Genomic DNA, 27,694 nt, shown 5'->3' on the forward strand with positions numbered 1-27,694 from the left:
TGAAAAAATGAAGACTATGCCAAGAGAGACAAAGGAAAATGTACAGGGAACCAACAGTGATGCGAAAGAAACTGGGACTCAAATCAACAGTGTGGACCAGAAGGAAGAAAGAAACATCCAACCAGAAAAGAATGAAGAAACAAGAATTCAGAAAAACGAGGAGAGGCTTAGGAACCTCCAGGAGATCTTGAAATGTTCCAACATCCGAATTCTAGGGGTGCCAGAAGGAGAAGAGGAAGAACAAAAAATTGAAAACTTATTTGAACAAATAATGAAGGAGAACTTCCCCAGTCTGGCAAAGGAAATAGACTTCCAGGAAGTCCAGGAAGCTCAGAGAGGCACAAAGCAGCTGGACCCAAGGAAGAACACAGCAAGGCACATCATAATTACATTACTCAAGATGAAACAGAAGGAGAGAATCTTAGAAGCAGCAAGAGAAAAGGACACAGTTACCTACAAAAGAGTTCCCATAAGACTGTCAGCTGATTTCTCCAAAGAGACCTTACAAGCAAGAAGGGGATGGCAAGAAGGATTCCAAGTCATGAAAGCCAAGGACCTACATCCAAGATTACTGTATCCAGCAAAGCTATCATTTGGAATGGAAGGGCACATAAAGTGCTTCTCAGATAAGGTCAAGTTGAAAGAGTTCATCATCACCAAACCCTTATTATATGAAATGTTAAAGGGACTTACCTAAGAAAAAGAAGATAAAAAATATGAACAGTAAAAATGACAGCAAACTCACAGTTATTAACAACCACACGTAAAACAAAAACAAAAGAAAACTAAGGAAACAACTAGAACAGGAACAGAACCACAGAAATGGAGATCACATGGAGGGTTTTCAAGAGGGGAGTGGGAGGGGGAGAGAGGGGGGAAGGTACAGAGAATAAATAGCATAAATGATAGGTGGAAAATAGACAGGGGGAGGGTAAGAATAGTATAGGAAATGTAGAAGCCAAAGAACTTATAAGTATGACCCATGGACATGAACTATAGGGGGGGAATGTGGTAGGGAGGGGGTGGACAGGATGGAGTGGAGTGAAGGGGGGAAATGGGACTACTGTAATAGCATAACCAATAAATATATTTTTTTAAAAAAGAAGGCAACACAGAAATTATCTAACTTCTGCAGGAACAAAGAGCTAAGTATCCTGGCCAAAGGCAACTATGAGCAGTGTATAGCAGACCAAGGAGGCAAAGCCTAACAGAATCAGGGCTCAACAACTCCAATTGCCCTGGCTCAACTTCTTGAAAACACGGAGACAACACTTGCCTTGTACTGACCTTGCCCAGTGCTCTTAAGAGTTGCCCTGGAGATCATATGAACTCAAAACCACGAAAGAACGAAAAGGATTTCTGTCCAGTGCACTTAAGTGAAGTTACTGAAGAAAAAACAATGCTGTGTGCTGGTGTTGGTCTCTGTTAGAGACGGCTGACACCCAGGTTAAAATATTCTGATTCATTAATCACAAATATTATTTATCAAACCATTGCCAGAACACTGTGGAAACTACATCCTACTGTTTCTATTCGGGGCCATTGACAAAAGACAGGTTCTCTCCCCTATCTTCCGGTATCTGTGAAGTTTTCAGTTTCTATCAAATTCCAGCTGGGGGAGGGGACCCTGTGCTGGCCTTAATAAAAGTTCCACCACCAGGTCCACAAAGCCACTGCAGAGAGGCGCAGCCAAGGCTCGAAATTCTGACTAAAAGTTTGGGCCCTCTGGTCCTAAAAGCAACTACTTCCTGATCCCTCCTAGTCGTGGGGCGGGTGGTTTTCTGCCTGGGTTCCCCACGTGAGGGCCGAGCTTGGGGAAGGGTCTGGCCAGCCAGGCGTCCATCTATCTCCGGCTTCTGAGGCGCTCGGCTGCCTTCCACTTGTTTGGGAGCAAAGTAAAGAGTGTGAGCTAGAGAGGGCAAAGCCTCCTCCTCCCTACCGCCTCCAGAGCGCCCACACAAACACACACACAGACTCAAGAACGGCGCTTTGCGACTGAACCTGGCTCAGATCCCACGGCCCAGGCCTGCTCCGACAGGAGGAAGGGAAAGGGAAAGCAAAAAGGGTTTGCCAAACACCTAAGAATAATCCTGGACTCCAGCTACCAAGGGAACAGAACAATCCCCGCCCCCGCTGAGCGAGAACCTTCCAGGGGCCCTGGCCACCCCTAGTGCACGTCGGAGCTCGGGCTGCGCAGTATCCAAAGAGAGCAGGCCTCCCTGGCCCGGGGTCCCCAGGCCGGGCCTCCCACCTTGACTCGCTTGCCCTGGATCTCCAGAGTCTTCATGGTAAAGTCGACACCGATGGTGCTGCTCTGGCGCTCCGAGAAAACGCCGGTCTTGAAGCGCTGCACCACACACGTCTTGCCCACGCTCGCGTCGCCCACTAGCACCAGTTTGAACAGGAAATCGTAATGCTCGTCTGGGTCTCCCGGACCCGGCCCAGCCATGTCCTCGCGGGAACCACAGGCCAGCTCCGGACTCTGGGAACTGCCTGGGCTGTCGGAAGCCGCAGGCGACGTGGAGCCTCCCAAACACCTGAACCAGCAGCGCCACCGATGGCCAGCCTTGGTCCAATCCCAGCAGGTCCTCCGCCCCTCCTCCGCCACCCCAATCCTGCTGCTTCGGCTCCGCCTAACTCCCCTAGTCCAGCCCGCTGCGAAGCCCGCCGCTGGCCCTCAGTTCCACGCCAGACCAGTCCAACCCTCGGGTCGGCAGTAAGTCCCGCCCACAGCACCTCCCCCGCCCAATTCCACCCTCAGCACCGCCCCTAGCACCGCCCATAACTTGACCCCGCCCTCCGCACATCTTTAGCACCGCCCACATTCTTATTGTCCCTCAGCACCACCCCAGCACTCGCCTTGCCCCTTCCACTTATTTATTCCTCCCTCTACACCGCCCCAAAACCACTGCCCACCTCAGACCCTTCTGCAACTAAGCTACTCTCCAGCCTCAATCCCAGGTGCTGTCCGGTGCTAGACCCTTCCCCAAGCTCGGCCCTCACGTGGGGAACCCAGGCAGAAAATCACCCGCCCCACGACTAGGAGGGATCAGGAAGTAGTTGCTTTTAGGACCAGAGGGCCCAAACTTTTAGTCAGAATTTCGTGCCTTCGCTGCGCCTCTCTGCAGTGGCTTTGTGGACCTGGTGGTGGAACTTTTATTAAGGTCAGCACAGGGTCCCCTCCCCCAGCTGTCCTCCCCTTTCCCCAGGCATGGCCAGCCTGCCTGAGCTCACCTACCTGCTCCTCTTCCAGACCCAAAGTCAGAGCAGGCTTGTGGGAATGGGGGGTCTCTGGGTCTGCAGGCCTAAGGGCCTGTGAACCCAGCACTTAGATCCAGAATGTCCTCATCTAGAGTGGATCATTGGAGAAAGGGATGACCAGAGCAATGTCACCTCACTGCTCACACTAACAGGGCCAACGATGCAGAATACCTCTAACAGGATGTGATAGATGACATTTTCTCACACTAAAGAAGGGAAAGGCCTGGTGGCACAGTACAAGGAAAAAGGAAGTCTAGAGATGCCAGAAATTAAGCTGGCTACGAAACTGGGGAGAAGTCCAGAATCTCTGTAGAGAGGCACCTGAAAGCTGTCACTCAACATGGCCTCCCAGGACTCTGTGGAGAGGAGATTTGAGGGGCCCCATTTGGTAGAAGGCTAAGCCAAAAAGAGGAGTTGGGAGATCACAACCTCAAAAGGGAGCCTAGCAGTTGAAGCAGCTACCCAAATGTCTCGGAATAGGCTGGCTCAGTTGGTGTTGTGGGTCCAGTTGGGGGAACTAACCCAGATGAAAAGCATCAAAGTTTGGCCTGAGCAGAGGAATAAGGGAGGCTTGTGAGCAGTTCTGTAGGGGAGATCAGTTCCCAAGATGGCCCAGTGAACCAGGGAGCCTTGGAGAAATTATATTCAAACACCTGTAATAGCTTAAAATAGATCAAGTAGAACCTATTTCCCAAGGGGCTTTCCAGCGATCAAGATGGAAGGGAACTGAGAACACTCCTGCCCTCTTTATACAGCACCCTTACAAGAGGGCTACAGCACTCCAATTCTATTTAATTCATTGTTTGATTAATGCCAGCTAAGGGCAATAATCAAACAATGGATCAGTTATTGTTCTAGGGTCTTGGAATACATCAGTGAACAAAGCAGACAAGAGAATCCATACCCTCCTCAGTAAGAAAGGGAAGAGGGCCTCCTCGTAGCTTAAGGAGACCATAGAGAGCAAGTCCACCAGGATCAGTACTCTCACCAGCTTTACTAGCCAAGTGGGGAAGAGACTGGAGGAGGAGGCAAAGGTAGACCCATGTACGGGTAAAGGTGGAAGAGTTATTTGTTCTGGAAGAGTTTGAGTCCCACTGCTATGGAAAATATTCAACAGTACTAGACAGGCAACCCCAAAGTGCCATGGAAAAGCAATTCTGGGAAAAGCAATTCACCTTCGGTATGTCAGACAGGAGCAGACAGCTGGAGCAGCAGCAAACAGCCTCGATTCAAAAGGAGTAGCAGATGGGATGGATGGTGTTGGCTCTGGGAAGATGGAGCATGTCAAAACCCAGAATCCAAAAAACAGCATCTGCCTCCAGCTCAGAGTGGCTATCCAAAGCACAAGGTGAAGAGGGAGAAGGGAAAAATGAGTCCAGAAGCCAGAATGAGCCAAGGCTGTCACCACCTGGAATCATGAGGTGAGGAAGGAGGAAACTGGCCTTTACGTTGGCCTTGCATGGAATTAGTGTGGAATGGCTTGGTGCAATTTGGTCTTGGCATGGATTTTGCCAGAGAGCCCAGCCACCATTTGTATTTGTGGGGTGATGGGAACATTCTAAAACTGGACTGTCCTGAGTGTTCTATGACTCAGGACATATATCAAAATCCTTATATTGTACATTTATAATAAATGAATTTTATGGTACGCAAATTATACCTCAGGAAAGCTGTTTAAAAAAAAAAAAAAAAAACCCTACATCTCCTCTCTTTTAGTAGTAAATTCCTGAATAGCACAGTGGCATTTTATCTGAAATTGAACTATTGCCCTTTTAAAATAGAGCAATTGAAAAACATTTGTGATGTCTCACTTAATGACCAAAGTTTGAAATAACACACATTTCAATTTTTAAATAATGTATCGAGAATTTAATATCTTTAAACTTACTGGTTGGTAGGCAGAGTGAATTTAAACTGTGCTATTGCCACACAGGTGGCACTATCCTGGTTGTAACATCTATAGCATGTGATGTAACCCCAATGTTCTGTTGGTTAGAACTCCAAGTGGTTAGAGACAAGTGCCAACTTTCTCCTCCTTCCTTTCTCTCTCTCCTTTCCTTCCCTCTGTCTTTATTTTCTCACCTTTTTCTTTATTTCTACAGTCACCATTATTATAGCCTCTAGCAATAGCGTCCACATTTTTTTTATTTGGCAGTACCCAGACTAGTGTTCGTAATGTGTCCCCAATTAGAAAAAAAGGTGAAAACACCATGAAGGAGACCAGACACCAAACATAATATCTGTATTCTTAATAAGAGTACTTGATTAATATTTTAATATTAGATAATTAAAAGCAGCAACAAAGCAACATGCCACAGCAGTTGTAGGCTTAGGTGCCCTGGGCTAATGCTGGCTGAGGTCTGGGAAGTCTCCCTCCCAGGAAGTCCTCAGCTCACCTGGTGGTGAACGAAACTGCAGCCATCCCACTCTCCCCTCCTAGAAATCGAAAATGTCATAAACATGAGCCTAATGAACACCAGCCCTCCCTGTTTCTGTTGATGGTAACCACCTCACACTTGAGGCTGCCTGAAAATATAGGGTTATCTTGCTCTCAGCACCCCTACTTAAACCTCTCTCAACTCCATGGTGCCTTCCCATCCCCACTGCTACCCTCAGAACCAGAGCAGAGTTCCTCTACCCCCAACCCCCAGAGGACTGCCCTGGCTTCCTTCCAACTTCTAGTTGGCTCCATATCCTCCCACCAAATGGGCCTGCTAGAATTGCTCTTACCTGGCTATCCCCATGCTCACACTTCAGTGACAAGCCCAGACCCTCCAAAACACCAACACATTCAAGGCCTGCCTTACCTTTTCTGGTCCCCAAATCATCTAGTCCCCTGCCATGAAGCCCCTCTCCCTATTTCCCAACCCTTCAAATTTGCCTGTGTAGGGGATTCAGAATAATCCACCCCAAGATGTGACTTAGTGGTATGCAATTACTTTGAGCAAAAAGTAATTTTAGCATTAGGTTCAGACACTTCTGCCCCTCCCTTTAACTACCTAAAATTTGAAACAGGGGCCTTGCCCATAATAACAGATTACCAGACATAACTTCTTTTGACCTGTCTGTAGATCAGGGTAAACTTCTGTTTACTAAATATCTGTTCTTTTTATATTCCTACAATGACCCACTGAAGCTCCCAAGGCACCTTACTTTATCCTTAGCTCACGATGCCTTACATACCCATGTTCCCTTTTTATCTCTCAACCTCTCCTACATATGTGTTCCCTCTCTTATTTATGCAAGGTTCCTATACATATGTATTAAATTTGGTCATTTTCTTTTGTTAAGCTGTCTCATGTCTATTTATTAGACCACCCAGAAGAATCTTGAGGGTAGCAAAAAATTTGTTCCTCCCCCACACCAGTTTTCACAGAATCCTACATGGCCCAGCCAGAGAGACCTGAAAGCTATCTGCCCTCCCCACTCATCTTAGTGAGGTGGAAACCCAGGATTGGTGACTTTCAGAAAAGTACCCAGTGCAGGAACTCTGTAGTACAGGGTCAGCTCCACAGAAGACATTACCTCTATGATCTTTTTTCTTTCCCTTTCCCTTCTACCCTTCCCCTTCCCTTCTTTCCCTCTCTCTCTCTCTCTCTCTTTTTTCTTTTGGCGGGCAGGGGAGGGAGCCAGGGGTGGGGCAGTTAAAGTGAGAGGAGAAGATGTGAAAATGCCTGAGGGTCAGGGTGCCAATTCTAGTCTCCCAGTGGGCATGGGCCTGTGTCACTAGCTAGGCAGTGACTGCTAGGATTTAGAAAAGGCCTGATGACACCAGGTGGAATCCTGCTGCATTAATGTGAGCAGGGGTAAGAACCCTACCCCATTCTCTCTTAGGGCTTTGGAAGAAAGCAGTAAGATGGGGTTGGTGTGAAACAGTGCATGTGGCAACAAAACCAGCCCTTTGCCTCTCCATGGCAGGCCTGTCCTTCTTGCAGTAGCCCAGGGTGTGGAGAAAAGAAAAAGGTTTTCATCTCTTCCTTGTTTATAAATTGCCCAAAGCAGGAGTATGTGAAGTCAGGAGGCAGAGTGCAAGAGGTAAGTGCACAGGGGAAGGAGGGCAGTCTAACATCTGGGTAGGTCTAGTATAACAAATCTTGAAACAAGGTAATATTGATGTTTTAGACTCATAGGTGGACCAGTGGGGTGAGAAAAGGGGTGAGAAGTCCATGGAAATGTATACATGGAAAGTTGCCATTTTGGAAACTGTGCAGAACCAAAGCTAATGCAAACCGTGAAACAGGTTTGGTAAAACAAAGAATCCTGACACTTGTTCTGTTACCTCAGCAATGAGCAGTGCCAAGGTGACCACATCCCCACCAGTGATCACACCCACCAAGCTAACTCAGATTTTCCCTGCTGTTCCTCGGCTGGGGTGGGAGCCCTATAGAGATCTCTTTTCTGGGGTCTCTGGCAGACAAGTAGCCAGCACCTGCGGGGACAGGGAGAGGCCTGAAGTTGGGTACCATCTCTATCAGGGAAAACAGCAAATGCTGGGTCAGGTGCTTCTATAACAAGGGCTTCAAGTTTCCTCAGATGTGGGACACTAATTCCTGTTCTGTGTGCACCCAGGGAAGCCATGATGACATCCTGGGTGGCAGGGTCTTTGTAAACTGAAGGGCCAGAGCAGATCAGGGGGCTCCTGTTTTAGTCCCTGGCCCAGGTGGTTCAGAAGGCTGCTGAATTCCATTGACTGAATGAGGAAGGCCCGGAGCCCTGGAAATTCCAGATGGGCCACACTCTAGACACTTGCCAACCACCTTTCCCAGGGAGAAGAAATAGCTGTTGTCTGAATTTCCTGCTCTCATCAAATGCAAGGCAGCCCCAAACCCACATGTGCCCCTTGAAAGAAAAACTCGTAACTGGGTCCATCTGAACTGGGCACCCCATACCCATCCCAGGGGCTGTGATGTGGGCCAGGCTGTCCCAAGGGCCCTTCCTTTCCTCTGCCCACACCAGGGACTACCCAGATTCTAGGGGAAACTCACAGGTCCAGTCGTGGACTTTAAAACAGGGAAACAGATCAGGGATCCAGAGGATCCCTGCTCAAAGCCCCCACTGAATTCACTCCTGAGCCTCCCAGCTCTCAGACCAGACCTGGCCCGGGTGCTGGGTCCCAGAGCTCTGACCTGTTCTGCCACCAGGGCTCCACTCCCAGAGCTCCAATCTCAACCCCTCTCAGCCCCCTGCTCACGTTTGCCCAGGACCTCAGCTAGGGGTGGGGGACCATCAGAACTTCCTTCAGAGAAGCCAGGACACAGGGTATCCCTGGCCCAGTTATGTCCCCTCTCATCCTCACAGGTATCCTGTCACCTTCCCCATATGGCTACTCCCCACTCCACCCAGCCTCTGCCCAGCCTCTGCCTGACCTGATTCATGCCTCCAGTCTCCACATCTGACTGTAGGTCACAAACTAACCGCGTCACCCACTTGCTCAGACCTCTGCACAGCTCCCCGTTGATCTTGGTCTCCTTCAGGAGGGTCCCCAGAACCACCCATGGCCCGAATGCATTCTCTCTGACGCCACCCCTAACCACACATGACTGTGCCATTTCCAGGCTGTGCTGCTACCAGGCAGGCAGACCATCCCCAACCCACCCGAAGAACCAAACTCCCTGCAGTGTAATGGGCTTCTTCAAGCTCCAGGACTTCCTGTTCACAAACAGCCCCAGATAGGGCCCTGATCCAAAGGACAACTTCCTGGTCCTAACACTCTCAGACATTCCCAGGACCCCTCTGAGAATGGGGAGGCCCCCTGCCAGTGCCCTAAAGGCTGCAGCCTCTGCTGTCATTACTCCCCACTGAAAAGAAAAGACCCAGCTTGGATGGCGGGTTTGGATCCAACTGGTGCTTCCTGGGCATCCAAGGTGTACTTTCACACAGGCCACCTAGGCGACACAGTAAGGATGGCTCTGCCCACCGGGCTCAGCTCCCAGACAGCCGGGAACTAGTCCCAGCCCTTCCACACCTGGGCTGTGTGTTTTGGGACTCTCTTCCCTGCTGTGATTCTGAACCTCACATTCTAATGCAACCATCACCTCAGTACACAGAGCCCAGGGAACAAGAAGCTGCAGATATGGAGGTTTCCCTCTCATATAAAAAGCTTTAATAAAAACAGCTCTATACAGAACCAGTCATAAAACAGAAGTAAACTCAATTTCCTGCCATCTAGGCAGGAGGGAATCAGACAGGCTGAGTAGGCCACAGAGAACTGTGCCAGGCCCAAAATGTACAGTTCTGGCTGGCTATTGACACATGGGATGTGAGCTCAGGGTTGACACATTTCATTTTTCAAGAGGAGTCACAAATAATGTCTTTTAGGAAAAACTGTATTTTTTAATGGTAGTCAGTAATTAATTGATCACCCTCCCCACCAAATGGACAGCAGGAAGCTAAATAAAATACAGGCAGCCAGTTAGCAGCCTGTTTTACACACTCAAGAAAAAAATAAGTGGGTTCATACAGTATCAAAATATTTGTAGAAAGGTGATAACTGTACTGTTAGCGTGTAGAAAGCCTGCCAGGGAAGGATGGGACAGACTCCTTGTCTGAGATCAGCAGATGAGGTAAGAAAAGGTAAGAGAAAATGAATAGTAAGAAAGAGCAGGAAGCCTCACAGCACTAGTCTATCAGTCTGCAGTCCCAGGACAACAGAGTCCTGTGGGTTAATGCAAGTTCCAGTGGGGCTGAAGAACTCCCAACAGATTTCCAGACCCCAAGGAGAGCCCTCGCTCAGCCCTAATATCCCATGAGTCTTTTGGCCTCTTCGCTCTGGGCCTGCAGAGTCTCACTTGCATACTTCTGAAGGAGTTCCATCTTCTTCCTCTGCACAAGTGCCTCCTCGATCTGTGAATAACAAGAGTAAAGGGCTCATGCAACACTCTTCAATAAGGCCCTCTTTCCCCTGCCGAAACCCAGGCAAGAGGGAGTCTCTGTGAGGGTGGCCACTGAGCAGCTCAATACCTAGAGCGGTTGTGAAGGTCCCCTTCTCTCCCACTAGATGTGAACAACAGAACGTTCATCAGTTTCCTCTAAAGCAGATGAAATCCTCCCTTCTCTAGATTCCATGACCTATTATGAGCACAGTGACCAGTGTCATGTGATCAGGAGTCAGAGCTGCCCAAATGACAGACAAGGAAAAAAAACAGCAGAGCACTAAATGGGAGTCTTCTTTAGAAGTGAGGTCCCTGGCACTTGGGAAGGTCCACCTACAAGGGTAGCTCACAGCCTCTACCCTACCTCTTGTTGTGATGGCACAGGGACATGAGCGATGAACTTCTGCTGCCCGTCTTCCCCTCCATTTTCCTGGCTGCCTTCTTCATCAGACTAGAAACAGAGAACAACCAAAAGTCCATAAATAGGAGACCATGAAAGAAATGTTGCTTGTGCTATAATATATGCCACTCTGCAGCTGTTTAAAAGGGGGAAAAAAGGAATGAGAGTTCTGTGCTTATACAAAAACACAACCAAGACATCATTAAGTATAAAAGTCAACAGAACATCGTGTATATTATGCTAACTTTTGTATTAGGAAAGAAAGTAAGAATAGAAACTAGTGACAGCAGTGAGAACTAGGTTGATGGAGGGCAGAATTGCAAAAGAAAATCTCTGTTGACTATCTTTATATACTAATTGATTCTTGACTTGTGACTGTCTTACCTATTTTTTAAAAATTAAACTTAAAGTCCAGACAAAATGGTGGAGTGGGGCCCTAGCCGGTGTGGGTCACTTGTTTAGAGCATCATCCCATAGATCAAAAAGGTTGTGAGTTCAATTCCTGGTCAGGACACATGCCTAGGTTGTAGATTCGGTCCCCAGTTGGGGAATGTACAAAAGGCAACCAATCAATGCTTCTCTCTCACATCGATGTTTCTCTCCCTCTCTTTTTCCCTCCCTTCCCCTCACTCTAAATCCTCTTTCCCTTCCTGTCTCTGTCTCTAAAAGCAATGAAAAAATGTCCTCAGGTGAGGATTAACAAAAAATGGTGGAGTAGGTAAACACTGTGCTGTCCTCCTCCTACAACCACATCAAAATGAAAATTAAATTATAAAATTACTGTCATGAGAACCACCTGAAGACCACCTGAACAGAAGTTCTATAACTAAGTTATACAGAAGAAGCCATGTGGAAACTGGTAGGAGGGGCAGAGATGCTAAACGGGCAGTATGGCAATTAAGAACTGGGAGGGATATTTCTGTTGCAGAGGTCCCCACTGAGGAACAAGGGGCCCCATCCCCACACCAGGACCCCAGCCCAGAGCACCAGTGCCAAGAATAGGAGTCCCCTTAACATCTGGCTGTGGCAACAAGTGGAGAATGCATCCAAATGAGACAGAGGTCTGCTGGCGACATAGACTCACAAACTCATTTGTTCTGGGCTCCAACACTGGGTCAGCAGCTCAAAAAATGCCAGATACTCACGTGGAGAAACTAAATTGATGAGATTCAGGACAAGTGCTAGTGCAGCAGGAGTCGGGACAGAAGTGTTGGCAGGCGGCACTGTTCCATTGTTGAGCCCTCCTCCCATCCAGCCAGCAGAAGCAGGTGGGCACCGAATCTGAGATCTCTATTAACTTGGCTAACAAGGTTCTCCCTGCCCTGATGATTCCCTGAGACCCCACCCCTCTCAACTCAATCAATGGGCCTGAGCTTCTTCTAGCAGCTGCTCCACACAAGCCGACTTTCCTAAAATGTCTGAAAGGTGTACTAACCCCAAACAAGCAGCAGCTGGACTCAGCATGCCTTGTACCTCTATGTAAGATGCCCCAGGCTGGCCATAAGCAGTCTCAACAACTTGCAATGTAACTTCCATCAGGTGACCCCAAAGCTGGCATACATAGTGGCCATAGCTTCAAATAAGTGCTGTAAGCCTAGCACAACTGGTGGCTGGCCTCAACTCATATCACAGTGCCCACCAAAGGGTCCAAAGCCCAACACTAGTGGCAGCTGGACTCAGTTCACAGCACAGCCTCTCCCAAATGCCTCCAAGAAGAAGCCAACAGCAGAACATTTTGCAGTTCCTACCAGGAGGTGTCAAGCAAGGCAAAAAGCAGTGGCTGAACTTGACCTGCACTGGAACCCTTCCCAAGAGGTCCAGGCTTCCCAGCTCAGAGAATAAGTTAGTGAGCACCCGGGAGACCCTCACTGCCCCCCAGTACCTCCTCCTCGGTAACAGCATAGATGTTAATCTCTTCCTCCTCTTCTTCCTCCTCTTCCTTTTCTCCTCTTGCCAGCCGAGCCTCTCTCTCTGCCTTCCACTTTTCCACCAATTTGGCTCTGACTGAAGACAAGGAATAGCAGGTGTTACTTTGGTCTATGAATAAGCTTTAAATACTATGCAGGGCAAGGCCAAGATGTTCCCTCAGGAAAGGGACATCCTTCATTCTGCCCTGGTGGGAGAATCAGATGTGAGTGGCAGTCTAGTCTCACCACAGCTTTGGCTTTGTCACTACAAAGCAAGGTTTTAGGGAACATCCTCAGATCTTCCCCAGTTCACCAATCTGGGTGGCTTCCTGACATACCCTCATGAAAAGAGATGCAGTCATACATACACCATTCTAGCAAAGAGCTCCAACTCCTGACCACCTGCTTCCAAAGCCCTAGCTCAACGAACCTCATGGGAAGCAGCACTAACTTATTCTCCAGAGTTGTTATCAGGCTTCAAAAGAATGTCTATGAAAGGTACAGCATAGTTCTTGCATGGAGGAAGCTCTGAGAAAGAGACCCATACTGCTCCATACTGATAAACCATTAGCTGTGTTTAAAACAGGTCTAAATCTCCTTAAGTGGGCACTTTTTCATGATTTCAAGAAAGGCCAGTCTGGGAAGGAATCTAGATGGTAAACCCTGGTGGACAGGGACCAGGTCAGATGCCACTCTGTAGCTTCCCCAACATGCTCCTTCAGGCCCAACACCATGCTAATTGCCTCTCAATTACTGGGGGTTAGGTCATTAGCAGATCATTTCCTCTAAAGACCATTAGCAACAAAGAAAGCTCCTTTCTGACATAAAGTACTATTTAAAAAGCCAGTTTCAAAACAAAGAACAGAAACCAGATGCCATCTATAATGAAATGAAATGCCTAATGAAAGTAATGAAATGTAATTACTTTTAAAAAATTACTAAAAAATAGTAATGAAATGAAAATTACATTACTTTTATAATGAATGGCATGATATTTAAACTCTGAATAGACCTACGTTTCTTTTCATATTCCTGTTCCAAAGGCACAATAACACCATCATCTTCATCGAGGTAACCGTAGTATTCAAAATCTATTGCCTTCATGAGCTCAGCACGTGTTTTTCTTGGAGGAGGAAGAGCTAAAAGAAAGAGCACCAACTTAGCTGAATTTTCCATCATTATCACACTCAAATCTTCTTCCTGCACAATGTTAGACAGGCATATAGTATATGTGCTCATGAAAATATGAAATAGACGGCAGTATCCATGCCAGCATCCAGGAGAAGGGACTGCCAGAGAGGCTCATGGAATGATAAGGCCGTGTACAGAGATTTGAAAAATGGCAACAAATGAAAGTGTCAGTGTCTTTAGTTCAGCGTCCTTGGCTATGGAGTGTTTTGATTTACTTTTACCTGAGTATCCTCTGCAAGAACCATTTTAAAATGCTTGGGACTATATGTTGGACAATTATACAGTTTCAGATTATAACATGGAGATCCCTGATAATTCACCAGGCCATTTATTTCTTGTTTTGTTTGCTTGGGTTTTTGTTTCAATTTATACCTTACAAAATAATGTACAAAATTCAAAAGGATAAACCAGAAACTTGAGAAAGCCAATGGAAATGTTTTGAAGTACTTTTTTTTTTTTTAAACTTTTACTTTTTATTTTTATTGGTTTGAGAGAGTGAGAGAGAGAGAGATTGATTTGTTGTTCCACTTACTTATGCATTCATTGGTTGATTCTGGTACACGCCCTGACCAGGGATTGAACCCAGCACCTTGGCGTGTCGGGACAGTGCTCTAACCAGCTGAGCCACCTGGCCAGGGCTGAAGTACTCTTCTTTAATCACTTTTGTATCCAGTTTCCTTTGATTTGTGGAACTTTTTATTTTATAGAGTATTTCAATATTCCTTATGGTTGGGAAAGTATGCCAAGATGGTATATACTGTTGGCAAGATGCTTTGATTGTGTGGTGACTAAGGACACCTGGCACTATTTCCTACATAGGCTCTTACGCCGTAAGAAAATATATAAATATATAAATATTCAGAATAATTAAGTAATTCTTGAAAATCAAAAGAGAAATGACAACCCAACAGATAAGTCAAAGAATATAAGCTGATGACGAATGGTGTGGCTCAGTGGGCTGGATGTCATCCTACAAACTAAAAGGTCACCAGTTCGATTCCTGGTCAGGGCACATGCCTTGGTTGTGGGCCAGGTCCCCAGTTAGGGGTGTATGAGAAGCAACCAATGGATGTTTCTCTCATTCATCCATGTTTCTCTCCCTCTCTTTCTCCCTCCCTTCCCCCTTCTCTAAAAATAAATAAATAAAATCTTTTTTTAAAAAAGAATAAAGGCTGATAATTGAAGAAAAATTCATAAGTATAAAATTTTCAATTTGTAATTGAATTAAATTATCAATTTTATCAGTAATAAAAGAAATTAAAAAATAAAGGTAGTATATTTTCAACCATCAAATCAGCAAAAATATTATAATTATGAAAATCTGGAAATAACTAGAAGTCTACCAAAGCAGGAATAGTTTCATTAAGTAATGTTAGTCCGTATCATGATATTCTTTAATCCTTCCTATCCATTAATTGAGTTCTAAGTAGAACTGTGGGAACGTATCAATGGATATCATAACACAACAGGTATAAGAGAGCCACTGCGTTTTGGCAGGCCACCATCTATCACCCTACTGTAGGTACTGGCAACTCTGTCCACTGTCCACCATTCTCAGTCCAGGTGTCATGAGTGGTAGTCATCATCCTGGTTGCATCCAGGACAGAGTACAGGGCTGAAACCTGGCTGGCTCAGAGCACTGCAACATGGAGAAATGTGGCCTGGAATCAGTCATTCCTAAAGGCAAACTACCCAGGGCATGGGTGGCAAACACAAGGCCCACGGGCCGAATGCGGCCCTCCACCTTGTTTTACCCAGCCTGGCACCTTGTTTCTACCCGGCGACAGCACCGAGCTCTTGCTTAACTGTTAAGGAGTAGTTACATTTATACAATCCTAAAATTACATTCAGCCCTTTGAAGGCAACTGTGAGGTTGATGTGCATCTCCCCCCGCCCCCCGGCTCCCCACCCCTGCCGCCCGGCCACTGCCGGTGAAAATGAGTTTGACACCCCTGGTCTAGGGGCTTTTCAGTGACGTGAGACAATAAATTTAGGCTTTTCTCCCTAAAATAAATTGTTGAGCCACCTGTCATCTTTACTGATGAAATTTAACTGAAGAAATAACCATGGAAGTGCATGTAAAAGGCCTGGAAGGGAACATACCAAATAGATAATAATGGTTAACATTTTTCTCTGGCAGAGGCACTGAGATTAGGGGGACAGGGGGCTAAGAGGACTGTATTGCTACTTAAATTATACTCATCAAGACTTAGGCCTTTTTTTATTTAAGAAAGATTTATGACTGGAATAAATGAAAATTAATTTATAAAAATGTAAATGTAAAAATAACAACATATTTAACATAACCTAAATTTAGGAGCCCCTTCCTTCACTGCAACTCTTAAAAACCTGGAAACATGCCCTGACACATTAACAATCATCATCTACAAGTTGTAAAAATGCAGGCCTTTTTTTTCCTGATTTTCAGTGTTTTACAAATTTTCTATATAAAATTACATTACTTTTATAATGAATGGCATGATGTTTAAACTCTGAACTTTATTTAAGCAACATTCATGACATATGCAAAAGCAGTTTGGGCACAATGAACTTAAAAATAAACAGAGTTTAATAAAGGTAGAACTAAAATTTTAAACAAATAGAAAAACTGACTGGAAGGAAATAGAATGCCAACTGTGCTGAGAACACCAGTACCATTCTTCTCCTCATTTCAAACTTTTTCTATAAAGTGTTCAGACTACTTTTCTAAAAGACAAAATTAAAATACAGGCATAACACATTTCATTGCACTTCACTTAACTGTGCTTCGCAAATACTGCATTTTTTACAAATTGAAGGTTTGTGGCAACTCTGCTTCAAGCAAGTCTATCAGTGACACTTTTTTAAAAAAATCCTCACCCCAGGATATGTTTATTGATTTTAGAGAGAGAGGAAAGGAGAGAAAGAGAAACACAGATCCCTCCCATTTGCACTCTGACCAGGCAAGGATCAAACCCACAACCTAGGTATGTGCCTTGACTGGGGATGGAACCCACAACTTTTTACAGGACAACGCTTCCAGCTGAACCACCCAGCCAGGCAACTGGTGCCATTTTTGCAACAGCATTAGTTCACTTTGTGTCTTTGTGACATTTTGGTAATTCTCCAAGTATTAATTAAAACTTTTTCACTCCTTTATTTATTATGGTGATCAGTGATCTTTGATGTTACTACTGTAATTGTTTTGGGGTGCCACGAACCATACCCATCCATTAACATGGTGGAATTAATAAATAAATGTATGTGTGCCGTGACTACTTCACCAACCAGCCATTCCCTGACTCTCTCCTTCTCTTTGGGCCTCCCTATTCCTTGAGACAAAACAATATTGAAATCAGGCCAATTAATAATCCTACAATGGCCTCTAACTGTTCAAGTGAAAGAAAGAATGCGTGTCTCTCACTTTAAATCAAAAGCTAGAAATGATTAAGCTTAGTGAGGTCATCTTGAAAGCCAAGATAGGTCAAAAGCTCGCCCTCTTGTGCCAGCCAAGTTGTAAATGCAAAGGAGAAGTTCTGGAAGTATGGTCAGTAAGAACAAACACCTTATAAAAAGCAGCAAAAAGGGAGCCAAGCAGCAAAAAGGGAGACAAGAAGAAAGTCGTTGTTCCATTTTCTAAGAAAGACTAGTATGATGTGAAAACACCAGCTATGTTCAATATAAGAAATATTAGAAAAACACAAGTCACAAGAACTCAAGGAACCAAAATTGCACCTGATGGTCTTAAGGGTCGTGTTTTTGAAATGAGCCTTGCTAATCTGAGAATGATGAAGTTGCATTTAGAAAATTCAAGCTAATTACTGAGGGTGTTCAGGGCAAAAATTGCCTGTTTAGTCTTCATAGCATTGATCCTAACCCATGACAAAATGTTTCATGTTCAAAAAATAGTAGCCCATGACTGAAGCTCACATTACCATCAAGACTACCAATTGTTATTTGCTTCATCTATTCTGTGCTAGTTTTACTAAAAAAAAAAAAAAAAGCAATCAGGTTCAGGAGACCTCTTAGGCTCAGCATCAACAGTCTGCCAAATCTGGAAGATGAAGGAAATCTTGACCCAAGAGGTACAGATAAAATGACTTGAAAGAAGTGGTCAATAAATTGACTCCAGATAGCACTGGAAAGACAGAAAAACCTGCCAATATATTTATCCACTCCATGATGTCTTTTGAAGAAAAGTGAAAAAACTGAAGAAGCCCAAGTTTGAATTGGGAAAACTCATGGAGCTTCATGGTGAAGGTAGTAATTTGGAAAAGCTCCTGCAAGCCAAGACAGGTACTAAAGTTGAACAAGTTGCTGGACATGAACCCCCAGTCCAAGTATCTATTTCAAATTCAGACATTTAATGGTGACAAATAAAAGCCTATCTGCAATGTTCAAAAAGAAACTGAAGCTAAAACCCATTGAAACATTAATTACTCACGTTCTTTTTCAAATAACTCTCTAACACCAGGCAAATCTTTTGCTGCTCCAAAGTATTTGTAACCTCGATTTCCTGGGACTTCTTTTCCTTCATGATCCAGCATTTTAGGGCCAACTTTCTTATTGGGAAGAAAAAACAGAATATGAATCTAATCCTTAAACCCACTATTTCCATGTTTGTAAATATATTTTAAGATAATCTTTAACATGGAAAATATTTATGCACATAGAAAAATATTTACATACCTCTTTATTCCTTAAAAATCAACCTAAATACCTAAAAGTAGGAGGATGATTTAAGTAAATTATAGCAAATTCACGGACGGAATATATACTATACCTTATCAATGATGGTTCTTTTCTTCTTTTTTTTTTTTTTTAACAATGATGGTTCTTACACTGACTTTGAAAATGCTTATGATATGTTAAGTGACAAAAACTTACAAAAAATTGCAAACCACCTAAATGACAAGTAGAAGACAAATGAAATATCCAGAAGACGCAGTTCAATCCATTTAAAATGATGTCAACAACTACATGCATTAAGTGACTTTCGACTAGGTCCCATACTAGAGGGGGAAATGCTATACAGGACATTATTGGGACAATCGATGAGTCGGCCACATAGATTAGATAAAATGATTGCATCAGAGTTAAATGTCCAACTTGGTAACTCTACCATAGTTATATGAGAGAACACTCTTCTCCTTAAGAAGTACATATAAGTATTAAGGGGTAAAGGAGAATCATTTAGTTAAGCTTCAAATCATTCTGAAAAGTAAATCTCAAGGTACAGACAGAAAATTATAAAGCTGGCCCTAGCCAGTTAACTCAGTTGGTTAGAGCATCATCCCTATCTACCAAGGTTGTGGGTTTGATCTCCAGTCAGGGAATATACAAGAAGCAACAAATTAATGCATGAATAAGTGAAACAACAAATCGATGTTTCTCTCTCTCTCTCTCTCTCTCAAATTAATAAGTAAAAGAAAATAATAAAGCTAAACCAGAAAAATGTTAAAAAGCTGATAAATCTGTATACAGGGTATATAAGAATTTGCTGTATATTTTTGCAACTTTCTGTTAGCTCAAAAATGCTTTTTAAAATGATTATATAAATGATCGTTTATTTATGTGAAAACCTGCTCCTGGTACACTATTACACGAACAGAGCACATAGTTAAATATGAATTAATTTCTGTAAATATGAGCATAATATGCACAGGAAAATTCTAGAAAATGGTAATAGCAGTTATTTCTGCATGGAAGAAAATTATGCAATATACCCTGTATGTATAAATTTTTTGTATTTTACAATTTTTATATACTGTTTTATATTTTTTGCATAAAAGTATATACACTAGTTATACATCAAAATCACCATTTTGAAAAGAAACAAAACCTAGAACCAAAGTTGTACATATAGAGTATGATCTCAATTATGGCATTCATAGAAAAACAATGGAAGGAAATATTAAAGTATTGCACAGGTAATGGGATTGTAACCAAATGTTGTTCTGCTTCTTTATACTTTTATGAACTTGATGATAATGTATTACTTTTTCTTTTTTCTACTGTGGTACAATACATATATTGTAAAAATTTATCATCGTAACCATTCTTCTTTTATTGAGTATATTCCATTCATTATACTATTACAGTTGTCCCATTTTTTTCTCCCCTTACTTCCCCTCCGCCCTGCACCCCCACTCCCACCAGAATTCCCCCCCTTAGTTTATGTCCATGAGTCATACATGTAAGTTCTTTGGCTTCTCTATCTCCTATACTATTCTTAAGCTCTCCCTGTCTATTTTGTGCCTACCATTTACACTTCTTATTCCCTGCACCTTTTCCCCTATACTCTCCCCTCCCCCTTCCCACTGATAAACCTCCACGCGATCTCCATTTCTGTGATTTCATTCATGTTCTAATTGTTTGCTTAGTTTTTGAGGGATCAATTGTTGATAGTTGTGAGTTTGATGTCATTTTACTGTTCAGTTTTGATCTTCTTTTTCTTATGTAAGTCCCTTTAACATTTCATATAATAATAGCTCGGTGATGATGAACTCCTTTAACTTGACCTTATCTGGATAAAGCACTTTATCTGCCCTTCCAATTCTAAATGAAAGCTTTGCTGTATAGAGTAATCTTGGATGTAGGTCCTTGGCTTTCAGGACTTTGAATACTTCTTTCCAGCCCTTTCTTGCTCACAAGGTTCCTTTTGAGAAATCAGCTGACAGTTTTATGGGAACTCCTTTGTAGGTGTCTCCTTTTCTTCTGCTGCCTTTAAAATTCCCTCCTTATCTTTCATCTTGGGTATTATAATTATGACGTACCTTGGGGTATGCTTCCTTGGGTCCAACTTCTTTGGGACTCTTGGAGCTTCCTGGACTTCCTGGAAGTCTATTTCCTTTGCTAAATTGGGAAATTTCTTCATTATTTTTTCAAGTAAGTTTCCCATTTCTTGCTCTTCCCCTTCTCATTCTGGCACCCCTGTGTTTCGGATGTTGGAACGTTTAAAGTTGTCCTGGAAGTTCCTAAGCCTCTACTCATTTTTTTGGATGCTTGTTTCTTCATTCTGTTCTGGTTGAATGTTTATTTCTCCCTTCTGCTCCAAATTGTTGATTTGAGTCCCAGTTTCCTTTCCTTCATTGTTGGTTCCCTGTATATTTTTCTTTATTTCACTTTGCATAGCCTTCACTTTTTCCTCCATTTTGCAACCATTTCTGTGAGCATCCTGATTACCAGGGTTTTGAACTTTTCATCTGATAGGTTGGCTATCTCTTTATCGCTTCTATTTTTGGAGCTTTGATCTGTTCTTTCATTTAGGCCGTATTTCTTTTTCTCAGCCTGACTGCTTGGTAGTAAGGGGCTGAGCCTTAGGTATTCACCAAGGCAGGACAACCCACATCCCTATGTTGTGGCGCTGTGTGTGGTAGAGGAGTCAGAGAGGGAACAATGCTGCTTCTTCGGCTCTGGGCCGGCTTTCAGTCACTTCTCCGGGTACCCACAAGCAAATTGGGCCCTACTGGTGCTGATTCCTGGGTGGGTGAGTTTGTGGATGTTCTAGGACCCTGTGGGTCTCTCCAATGAACCCTCTTGTGAGGCTAGAAGTTTCTTCCACCACTGCAACCCCACAGGTTTTTACAGTCAGAGGTTTTGAGGCTTTATTCCCCACACTGGAACCTGGGTTATGCAGTCCACCTTGCTCCCCAGTTTTTCTTCCCAGTTTATCCACATGGAAATGTGGGGCTACCCCAGTCTACCACCACCACATCACCTACCCGGTCCTCTAGCTGCCGCCTAGCCACATGCCATCTCTGACTCAGCTGCCCATCTCTGCCCCTCCTACCAGTCTGAATGAATGTTTCTTCTTTAACTCCTTGGTTGTCAGACTTCCATACAGTTTGATTTTCTGGCAGTTCTGCTTTTTTTCTCTTTTTTTAAATTAATTTGTTGTTGTCCTTTTGGTTGTGAGAGGAGGGAAAGTGTGTCCACCTACACGTTCACCTTGGCCAGAAGTCTTAACCATTCTTATATGTACATAAAAATGGTAATAAATATATTCATAATGTCATGTAACTATCACCGCCATCCATCATCATAAGTCTTTTCATCTTATAAAACTAAAACTCTAAATGTATCAGCTTTTTGAAAAAAATTTTATTTATTTTTAGAGAAAGGGGAAAAGAGGAAGAAAGAGAGGGAGAGAACATCGATGTGCAAGAGAAACATTAATCAGTTGCCTCTTCAATGCCCCCAACTGGGGATCTGGCCCTCTACCCAGGCACATGCCCTGACCAGGAATCGAACCTGCAACCTTTAGGCTTGTGGGATGACACCCAACCTACTCAGCCACACCAGTTAGGGCATAAATTTATTATTTTTATATATAATATATGAAAATAAAATTATTAAGCATTAAAAAATTCTGAAAGGAAATATATAAAAACAATGTTGCTTTGGGGTGGTGAACTTAAGAATTATATATTAATTTTATAATGCTTCTGACATTTTCTATGAGAATTGATAAATTTCTGCATTACTTTAATTCAGTCTGACAGGACACAAAATACATCATCACAGACCTGGTAGATGTTCAAGAAATGTGAATGCCTTTCTTTTTGCTATGGGAAGAAGAAATGCTTCATTTACATGCCAGGTACTAAAGTGCAAATTATGGCTGTGTTAGACCTTCACAAACGTGAAAAGACCATGATGTAGAAAACTGCCATGTATTTCTTACATATTATATATAGCCCACTAATTAGATACTATTGGTTCAAATGATCTGAGGCAGATCTCTTCACAAGCTTTGGGAACAGTATTTTTCAACGTTGAAACCAGAATCGAGACATGAAATCAATTAAGTGGGTCACAATCATCAGTTTTTTAAAAATCAAAATAGAACAGATTAGAAAATAAGAAAGTGGATGAACACATACTAAGTATTTCTTCAGCACATTTTTGTGTTCACTAGGTTGTGATATAAAGTGTGTGTGTGCACACGTGTGTGCACATATTTATAATGACTCGTGGCCCTAAAAGCTTGAAAGCCACTGTTCAAGAGTACTGCATTTTTAAGAGTCCAAAGAAAGGAAAGAATGGAGTGTTCCACAGCCTCCTCAGGTAAAAATCCAATAATGGTTGCCCTACTTCCCAAGGAGCAAGACCCAGAGAGATTAAGTGGCTTACTTAGGAACATCTGACTGGTAAATGCATGTGCCCTATCTGCTCTGAGACCTGTGCTATGGAGCCTTTAAGCATTATCTGACCTATGCTTTTCATGGTTTCCTGTCTACCAGCAACAGGTACTTTTTCAAGCCTTCTTTCACTTCTTGAGTGCCTACCCTCTGATAGGCATGGGCAGGGAGCTGCATGCTCCTAGACAAGACCTACCCAGCCTGCCCAAAAGCTTACAAGCTTACCGCTAACAGCCACTGGGGTTGCTGCTTACTTACTACATAATCAGGACCACCCAGCTCCTTTATCCGGACCTCCCAGTGTCCTTTCTCTCTTAGCAGTTTGTTAATTTCATCATTCAGGTCACGAATTCGGAATTCACCTAAGCCAGCTAGAAAACAAAAAAATTTATATCATTTCTTCAAAATACCATTCAATGTCGTACCTGTGAAAATGAATGTCAACATCTACAAAGACATACAAGATAAAAATACTCATTTTAAATTTATTTTAAATACCATTAATACCCAAATAAATGAAAGAACAAGGATTATGAACAGAGTTGCCACCAGCATAAGGGAAATAAAATCCTTGAAAAAACTTCATCCTTATTAGCAACCAAAGAAATATAAAATGAAGTAATCCTGCATTTACTGGTGGGGCAACTTAGCATTTAATCTAGCAAAGATGCAGTGAGGCTGGTAGCATTCTGTATCGACTTAGTATTTTTGAGAAAACCATGTGTTGTTAAATGGCCTGAGAATTAAGCCTAAGAGACTGATTAAAAGGATGTGCACAAAGGAGTTTGCTGAGAGTGTTGTCTGTAGTGGCCAAAAGCAGGGAGTAGCTAGAGCATCTTACCACAGACAAGGAGGGAAAATGGTTAATGAACCAAGGGAGAGTCCTTCCTTTTCTCTATTGAATTGCTCTGTACCTTTGTCAAAAGTAAATTCATCATAAACGTGTGACTCTACTTCTGGACTCTACTTCTGTTCCATTAGTCTATGTGTCTACTGTTCACCAATACCACATTACTTTGAATACTGTGGTTCAAATTAAACCTGGAAATTAGGTGATATAAATACTCCAATTCAGTGCTTTTTCAAAACTGTTTTGATTATTCTACCTTTAGATTTAAATTTGGAAACCGTTTGTCAACACATAAAACAAAATCCTGTTGCGATTTTGATTGTGATAGTATTTGAAAAAAAAGTGATATATTTCCTATGTTGCGTCTTCCCCTCCACACTTTATATCTCTCCATTTATTTGGGTCTTCTTAGATTTCTTTCATCATTGTTTCATAGTTTTCAGCATTTTAATCACACATATATTTTGTCAGACTTATATCTAAGCCTTTCTTTTTCTTAAAGATTTTATTTATTTATTTTTAGAGAAGGGAAGGGAGGGAGAAAGAGAGGGAGAGAAACACCAATGTGTGGTTGCCTCTCGAGCACCCCCTACCAGGGACCTGGACAGCAACTCAGGTATGTGCCCTGACTGGGAATCAAACTGACAGCCCTTTGGTTCACAGACTGGCACTCAATCCACTGAGCCACACCAGCCAGGGCTATATCTAAGTCTATCTTGTATTTTGATGCATTTGTCAATAGCACTATAAAAATATTATAGTTCCAAATATTCAGGCAGTATGTAAAAAAATTTATTTACTGACCTTCTATTGCATGACATTGCTAAATGCCTATATTCATTTTAGAAATCTTTCTGTAGATTCCTTGGAGTTTCCTACATAGAAAACATGTCATCCGAACAGAGAACTTTATTACTTCCTTTCCAATCTGTGAGCCTTATATTACCTTTTCTTCCTTTACTGCAGTGGCTAGGAATTCCAGTGTGATATTGAATAGAAGTGATGAGAATGAGTATCTCTACTTTCTTTCTCACCTTAGGAAAAAAGTGTTCAAATTTCTGCCAGTAAGTATGATGATGGAACAGGTTTTTTTCATAGAAGTGCTTGATCAAGGTGAAAAGTTCCCTTTTATTCCTAGTTAGTTAATAGTTTTTATCATGAGGAATGTTAAAGTTTGTCAATATTTTCCCTACATCTACTCAGGAATCCCCAGAAAGAGGAAACCCCAGAACGAAAGAATGGAGAAATCCTCAGAAAGAATGCTAAATGAATTTGACGTAACCAAAATATCAGACATTTTAATTTCAAAATAATGGTTATAAGGACACTCATGGAGCCCAGACAGAACTACAAACAACTCCAGGCATGCCACAAGGAACTGATGGCAAACTACATCAGCATAAAAAAGGACACAGAAACTATCAACAAGAACCGGGAGGAAATGAAGGATACAATTTCTGAATTGAAGAACACAGTAGAAGGAATCAAAATCAGGCTAGATGAAGCAAAGGATAGAATCAGTGAGCTGGAGGACAAGGTAGAAGAAAATTCCCAGAAATAGCAAGAAAAGGAAAAAAGACTCAAAAAGAACAAAGAGGGTTTAAGGGAGCTACAGGACAACATGAAACGTAATAATATCCGGGTCATAGGGAAACTAGAAGGAGAAGAAGAGGAGTAAAAGATAGAAAACCTGTGTGAAAACGTTATGACAGAAAGTTTCCCTAACTTGACAAGAAAAAAGTCACACAAGTCCAGGAAGGACAGAGGATCCCAATCAAGATGAACCCAAAGAGGCCCATTCCAAGACACATCATAATTAATATGGCAAATTTAAAGACAAAGAGAAAATCTTAAAGGCAGCAAAGGAGAAACAGATAGTAACATACAAGGAAACTCCAGTAAGGGTATCACTGATTTCTCAACAGAAACACTGTAAGCCAGAAGGGAATGGCAAGAAATATTCCAAGTAATGAAAAAGAAAGGCTTGCAACTACCCTGCAAGACTCTCGATTAAAAAGGAAGGTTTTCTTTTAATTATTTCCTAATTAAAAATAAGCAGTTTCCCAGACAAAAGTAGGCTGAAGGAATACACCTCCACCAAATCAGCAGTGCAAGGCATGCTAAAGGGGCTGCTTTAAGAAGAAAAACAAAAAAGAGTGAGAGAGAGAGAGAGAGGCACACAGGTCCAAAGGTGTAAAACAGCAATGAATAAGTACCTATCAATATTAACTTTAAATGTAAATAGATTAAATCCTCCAACAAAAGACACAGGGTAGCTAAATGGATAAGAAAATATGACCCACATATATGCTGCTTATAAGAGAACCACCTCAAAACAAAAGACCTACACAGACTGAAAGTGAAGGGCTAGAAACAAATATTCCAAGCAAATGGACAGGAAAAGAAAAAGCCGGTTTAGCAATGCTTACATCAGACAAAACAGACTTCAGAACAAAGGCCATAAAAAAAAGACACAGAAGGACAGTTCATAATGCTCAAGGGCAGAATCCATCAAGAAGACATAAACACTATAAACATTTATGCACCCACCACAGGAGCACCCAAATACATGAGGAAAATCTTGAAGGACTTCAAGAAAGATAGATAACAGCACATTTACAGAATGGGATTTTAGCACCCCAGTGTCAACAATGGATAGATCTTCCCAACAAAATATCAAGGATATTGCAGAACTGAACACCACCCTAGATCAAAAGGGTGGTGTTCAGTTTTAACTGATATATATATAGAATCTTTCATCCCAAAGAAGCAAAACACACATTCTTTTCAAGTGCACATAGAACATTTTCAAACATACACCACTTGATAGGACACAAAACAAGCCTCAACAAATTCAAGAAAACTGAAACTATATCAAGCATTTTCTTGGAGCACAAGGGCTTGAAACTAGAAACCAACCTCAAGGAAAAAACTCAAGAATATTCAAATTCATGGAGACTGAACAATAGGCTATTAAACAATGAATGGGTTAATAATGATATTAAGGAAGAAATCAGCCCGGGCTGGCATAGCTCAGTGAATTGAGTGTGGGCTGCAAACCAAAGTGTCGCTGGTTCAATTCCCAGTCAGGGCACACGCCTGGGTTGCTGTCCAGGTCCCCAGTGGGGGCCATATGAGAGGCAACCACACACTGATATTTCTATAGCTCTTTTTCTCCCTCTCTAAAAATAAATAAATAAAATCTTAAAAAAAAGAAATCAAAAAGTATGTAAACTAATGAAAATGAACACACAACAGTCCGATACCTATGGGACGCAGCAAACACAATCTTGAAAAGGAAGTTCATGGCAATACAGGCCTACCTAAAAAAGACATAAACATTTCAAATAACCAACCTAACCCTACACTACAAAAACTGCGGAGAAACAACAACAAACATACCCCAGGGCCATGTAGGAGGAAGGAAATAATCAAGATCAGAGCAGAATTAAATGACAAGAGAATAAAAGAACAATTCAAAGGTTCGATAAATCTAGGAGTTGGTTCTTTGAAAAGATAAACAAAATGGACAAGCCTTTAACCAGATTCAACAAGAAAAAAGGGAGAGGACCCAAATAAATCAAATAGATTGAAAGAGGAGAGATTACAACTGATACCACAGAAATATAAAGGATTGTAAGAAATTATGAACAAATATAAGCTAAGAAATTTAAATACCTGGGTGAAATGGCCAAATTTCTAGAAACATACAATCTTCCAAAACTCAATCAAGAAGAAGCACAAAGCCTGGACAGACTGGTAACAGCTGGTGAAATCGAAGTAGTAATCAAAATACTCCCAGCACGCAAAAGCCCTGGACTGGACAGTTTCACAGGAGAATTTTACAAAACATTTAAGGAAGAGCTAGACCCTATCCTTCTCAGACTATTCCAAAAAATCCAAGAAGGGGGAAGACTTCCCAAACTCTTTTCTGAGGCCAGCATTATTCTGATCCCAAAACCTGATAAAGACACAAGAAAGAAAGAAAACTCCAGGCCAATATCACTGATGACCATAGGTGCTAAAATCCTCAAAAAATATTGGCAAACCACATCCAGCAATACATTAAAAACATCATATTCCCTGATCAA

The 27,694-nt window shown here is 42.6% G+C and overlaps 2 protein-coding genes across 4 annotated transcripts in view; both read right to left on the reverse strand.

Moving 5' to 3' along the window:
• The window catches only part of RAB43 (RAB43, member RAS oncogene family), a 39,142-nt gene extending 36,440 nt beyond the window's left edge, over positions 1-2,702 (reverse strand). For all 3 annotated transcript variants that reach the window (XM_024580135.3, XM_024580136.3, XM_024580134.3), the window contains exon 1: positions 2,252-2,702. In XM_024580135.3, coding sequence (XP_024435903.1) covers positions 2,252-2,449 — 198 coding nt within the window. In that variant the 5' untranslated portion in view covers positions 2,450-2,702. The remainder of the gene's footprint in view (positions 1-2,251) is intronic.
• Positions 2,703-9,569: 6,867 nt separating this feature from the next.
• The window catches only part of ISY1 (ISY1 splicing factor homolog), a 33,310-nt gene continuing 15,185 nt past the window's right edge, over positions 9,570-27,694 (reverse strand). The window contains exons 6-11 of the mRNA XM_024580132.3: positions 23,012-23,124; positions 18,055-18,172; positions 13,457-13,579; positions 12,416-12,537; positions 10,498-10,584; positions 9,570-10,104 (exon numbers count right to left, since the gene is read on the reverse strand). Of these exons, the coding sequence (XP_024435900.1) occupies positions 9,997-10,104; positions 10,498-10,584; positions 12,416-12,537; positions 13,457-13,579; positions 18,055-18,172; positions 23,012-23,124 (671 nt within the window). The 3' untranslated portion in view covers positions 9,570-9,996. The remainder of the gene's footprint in view (positions 10,105-10,497; positions 10,585-12,415; positions 12,538-13,456; positions 13,580-18,054; positions 18,173-23,011; positions 23,125-27,694) is intronic.

Source organism: Desmodus rotundus, chromosome 10 (genome assembly GCF_022682495.2).
Source record: "Desmodus rotundus isolate HL8 chromosome 10, HLdesRot8A.1, whole genome shotgun sequence".
Taxonomy (NCBI): Eukaryota; Metazoa; Chordata; class Mammalia; order Chiroptera; family Phyllostomidae; genus Desmodus; species Desmodus rotundus.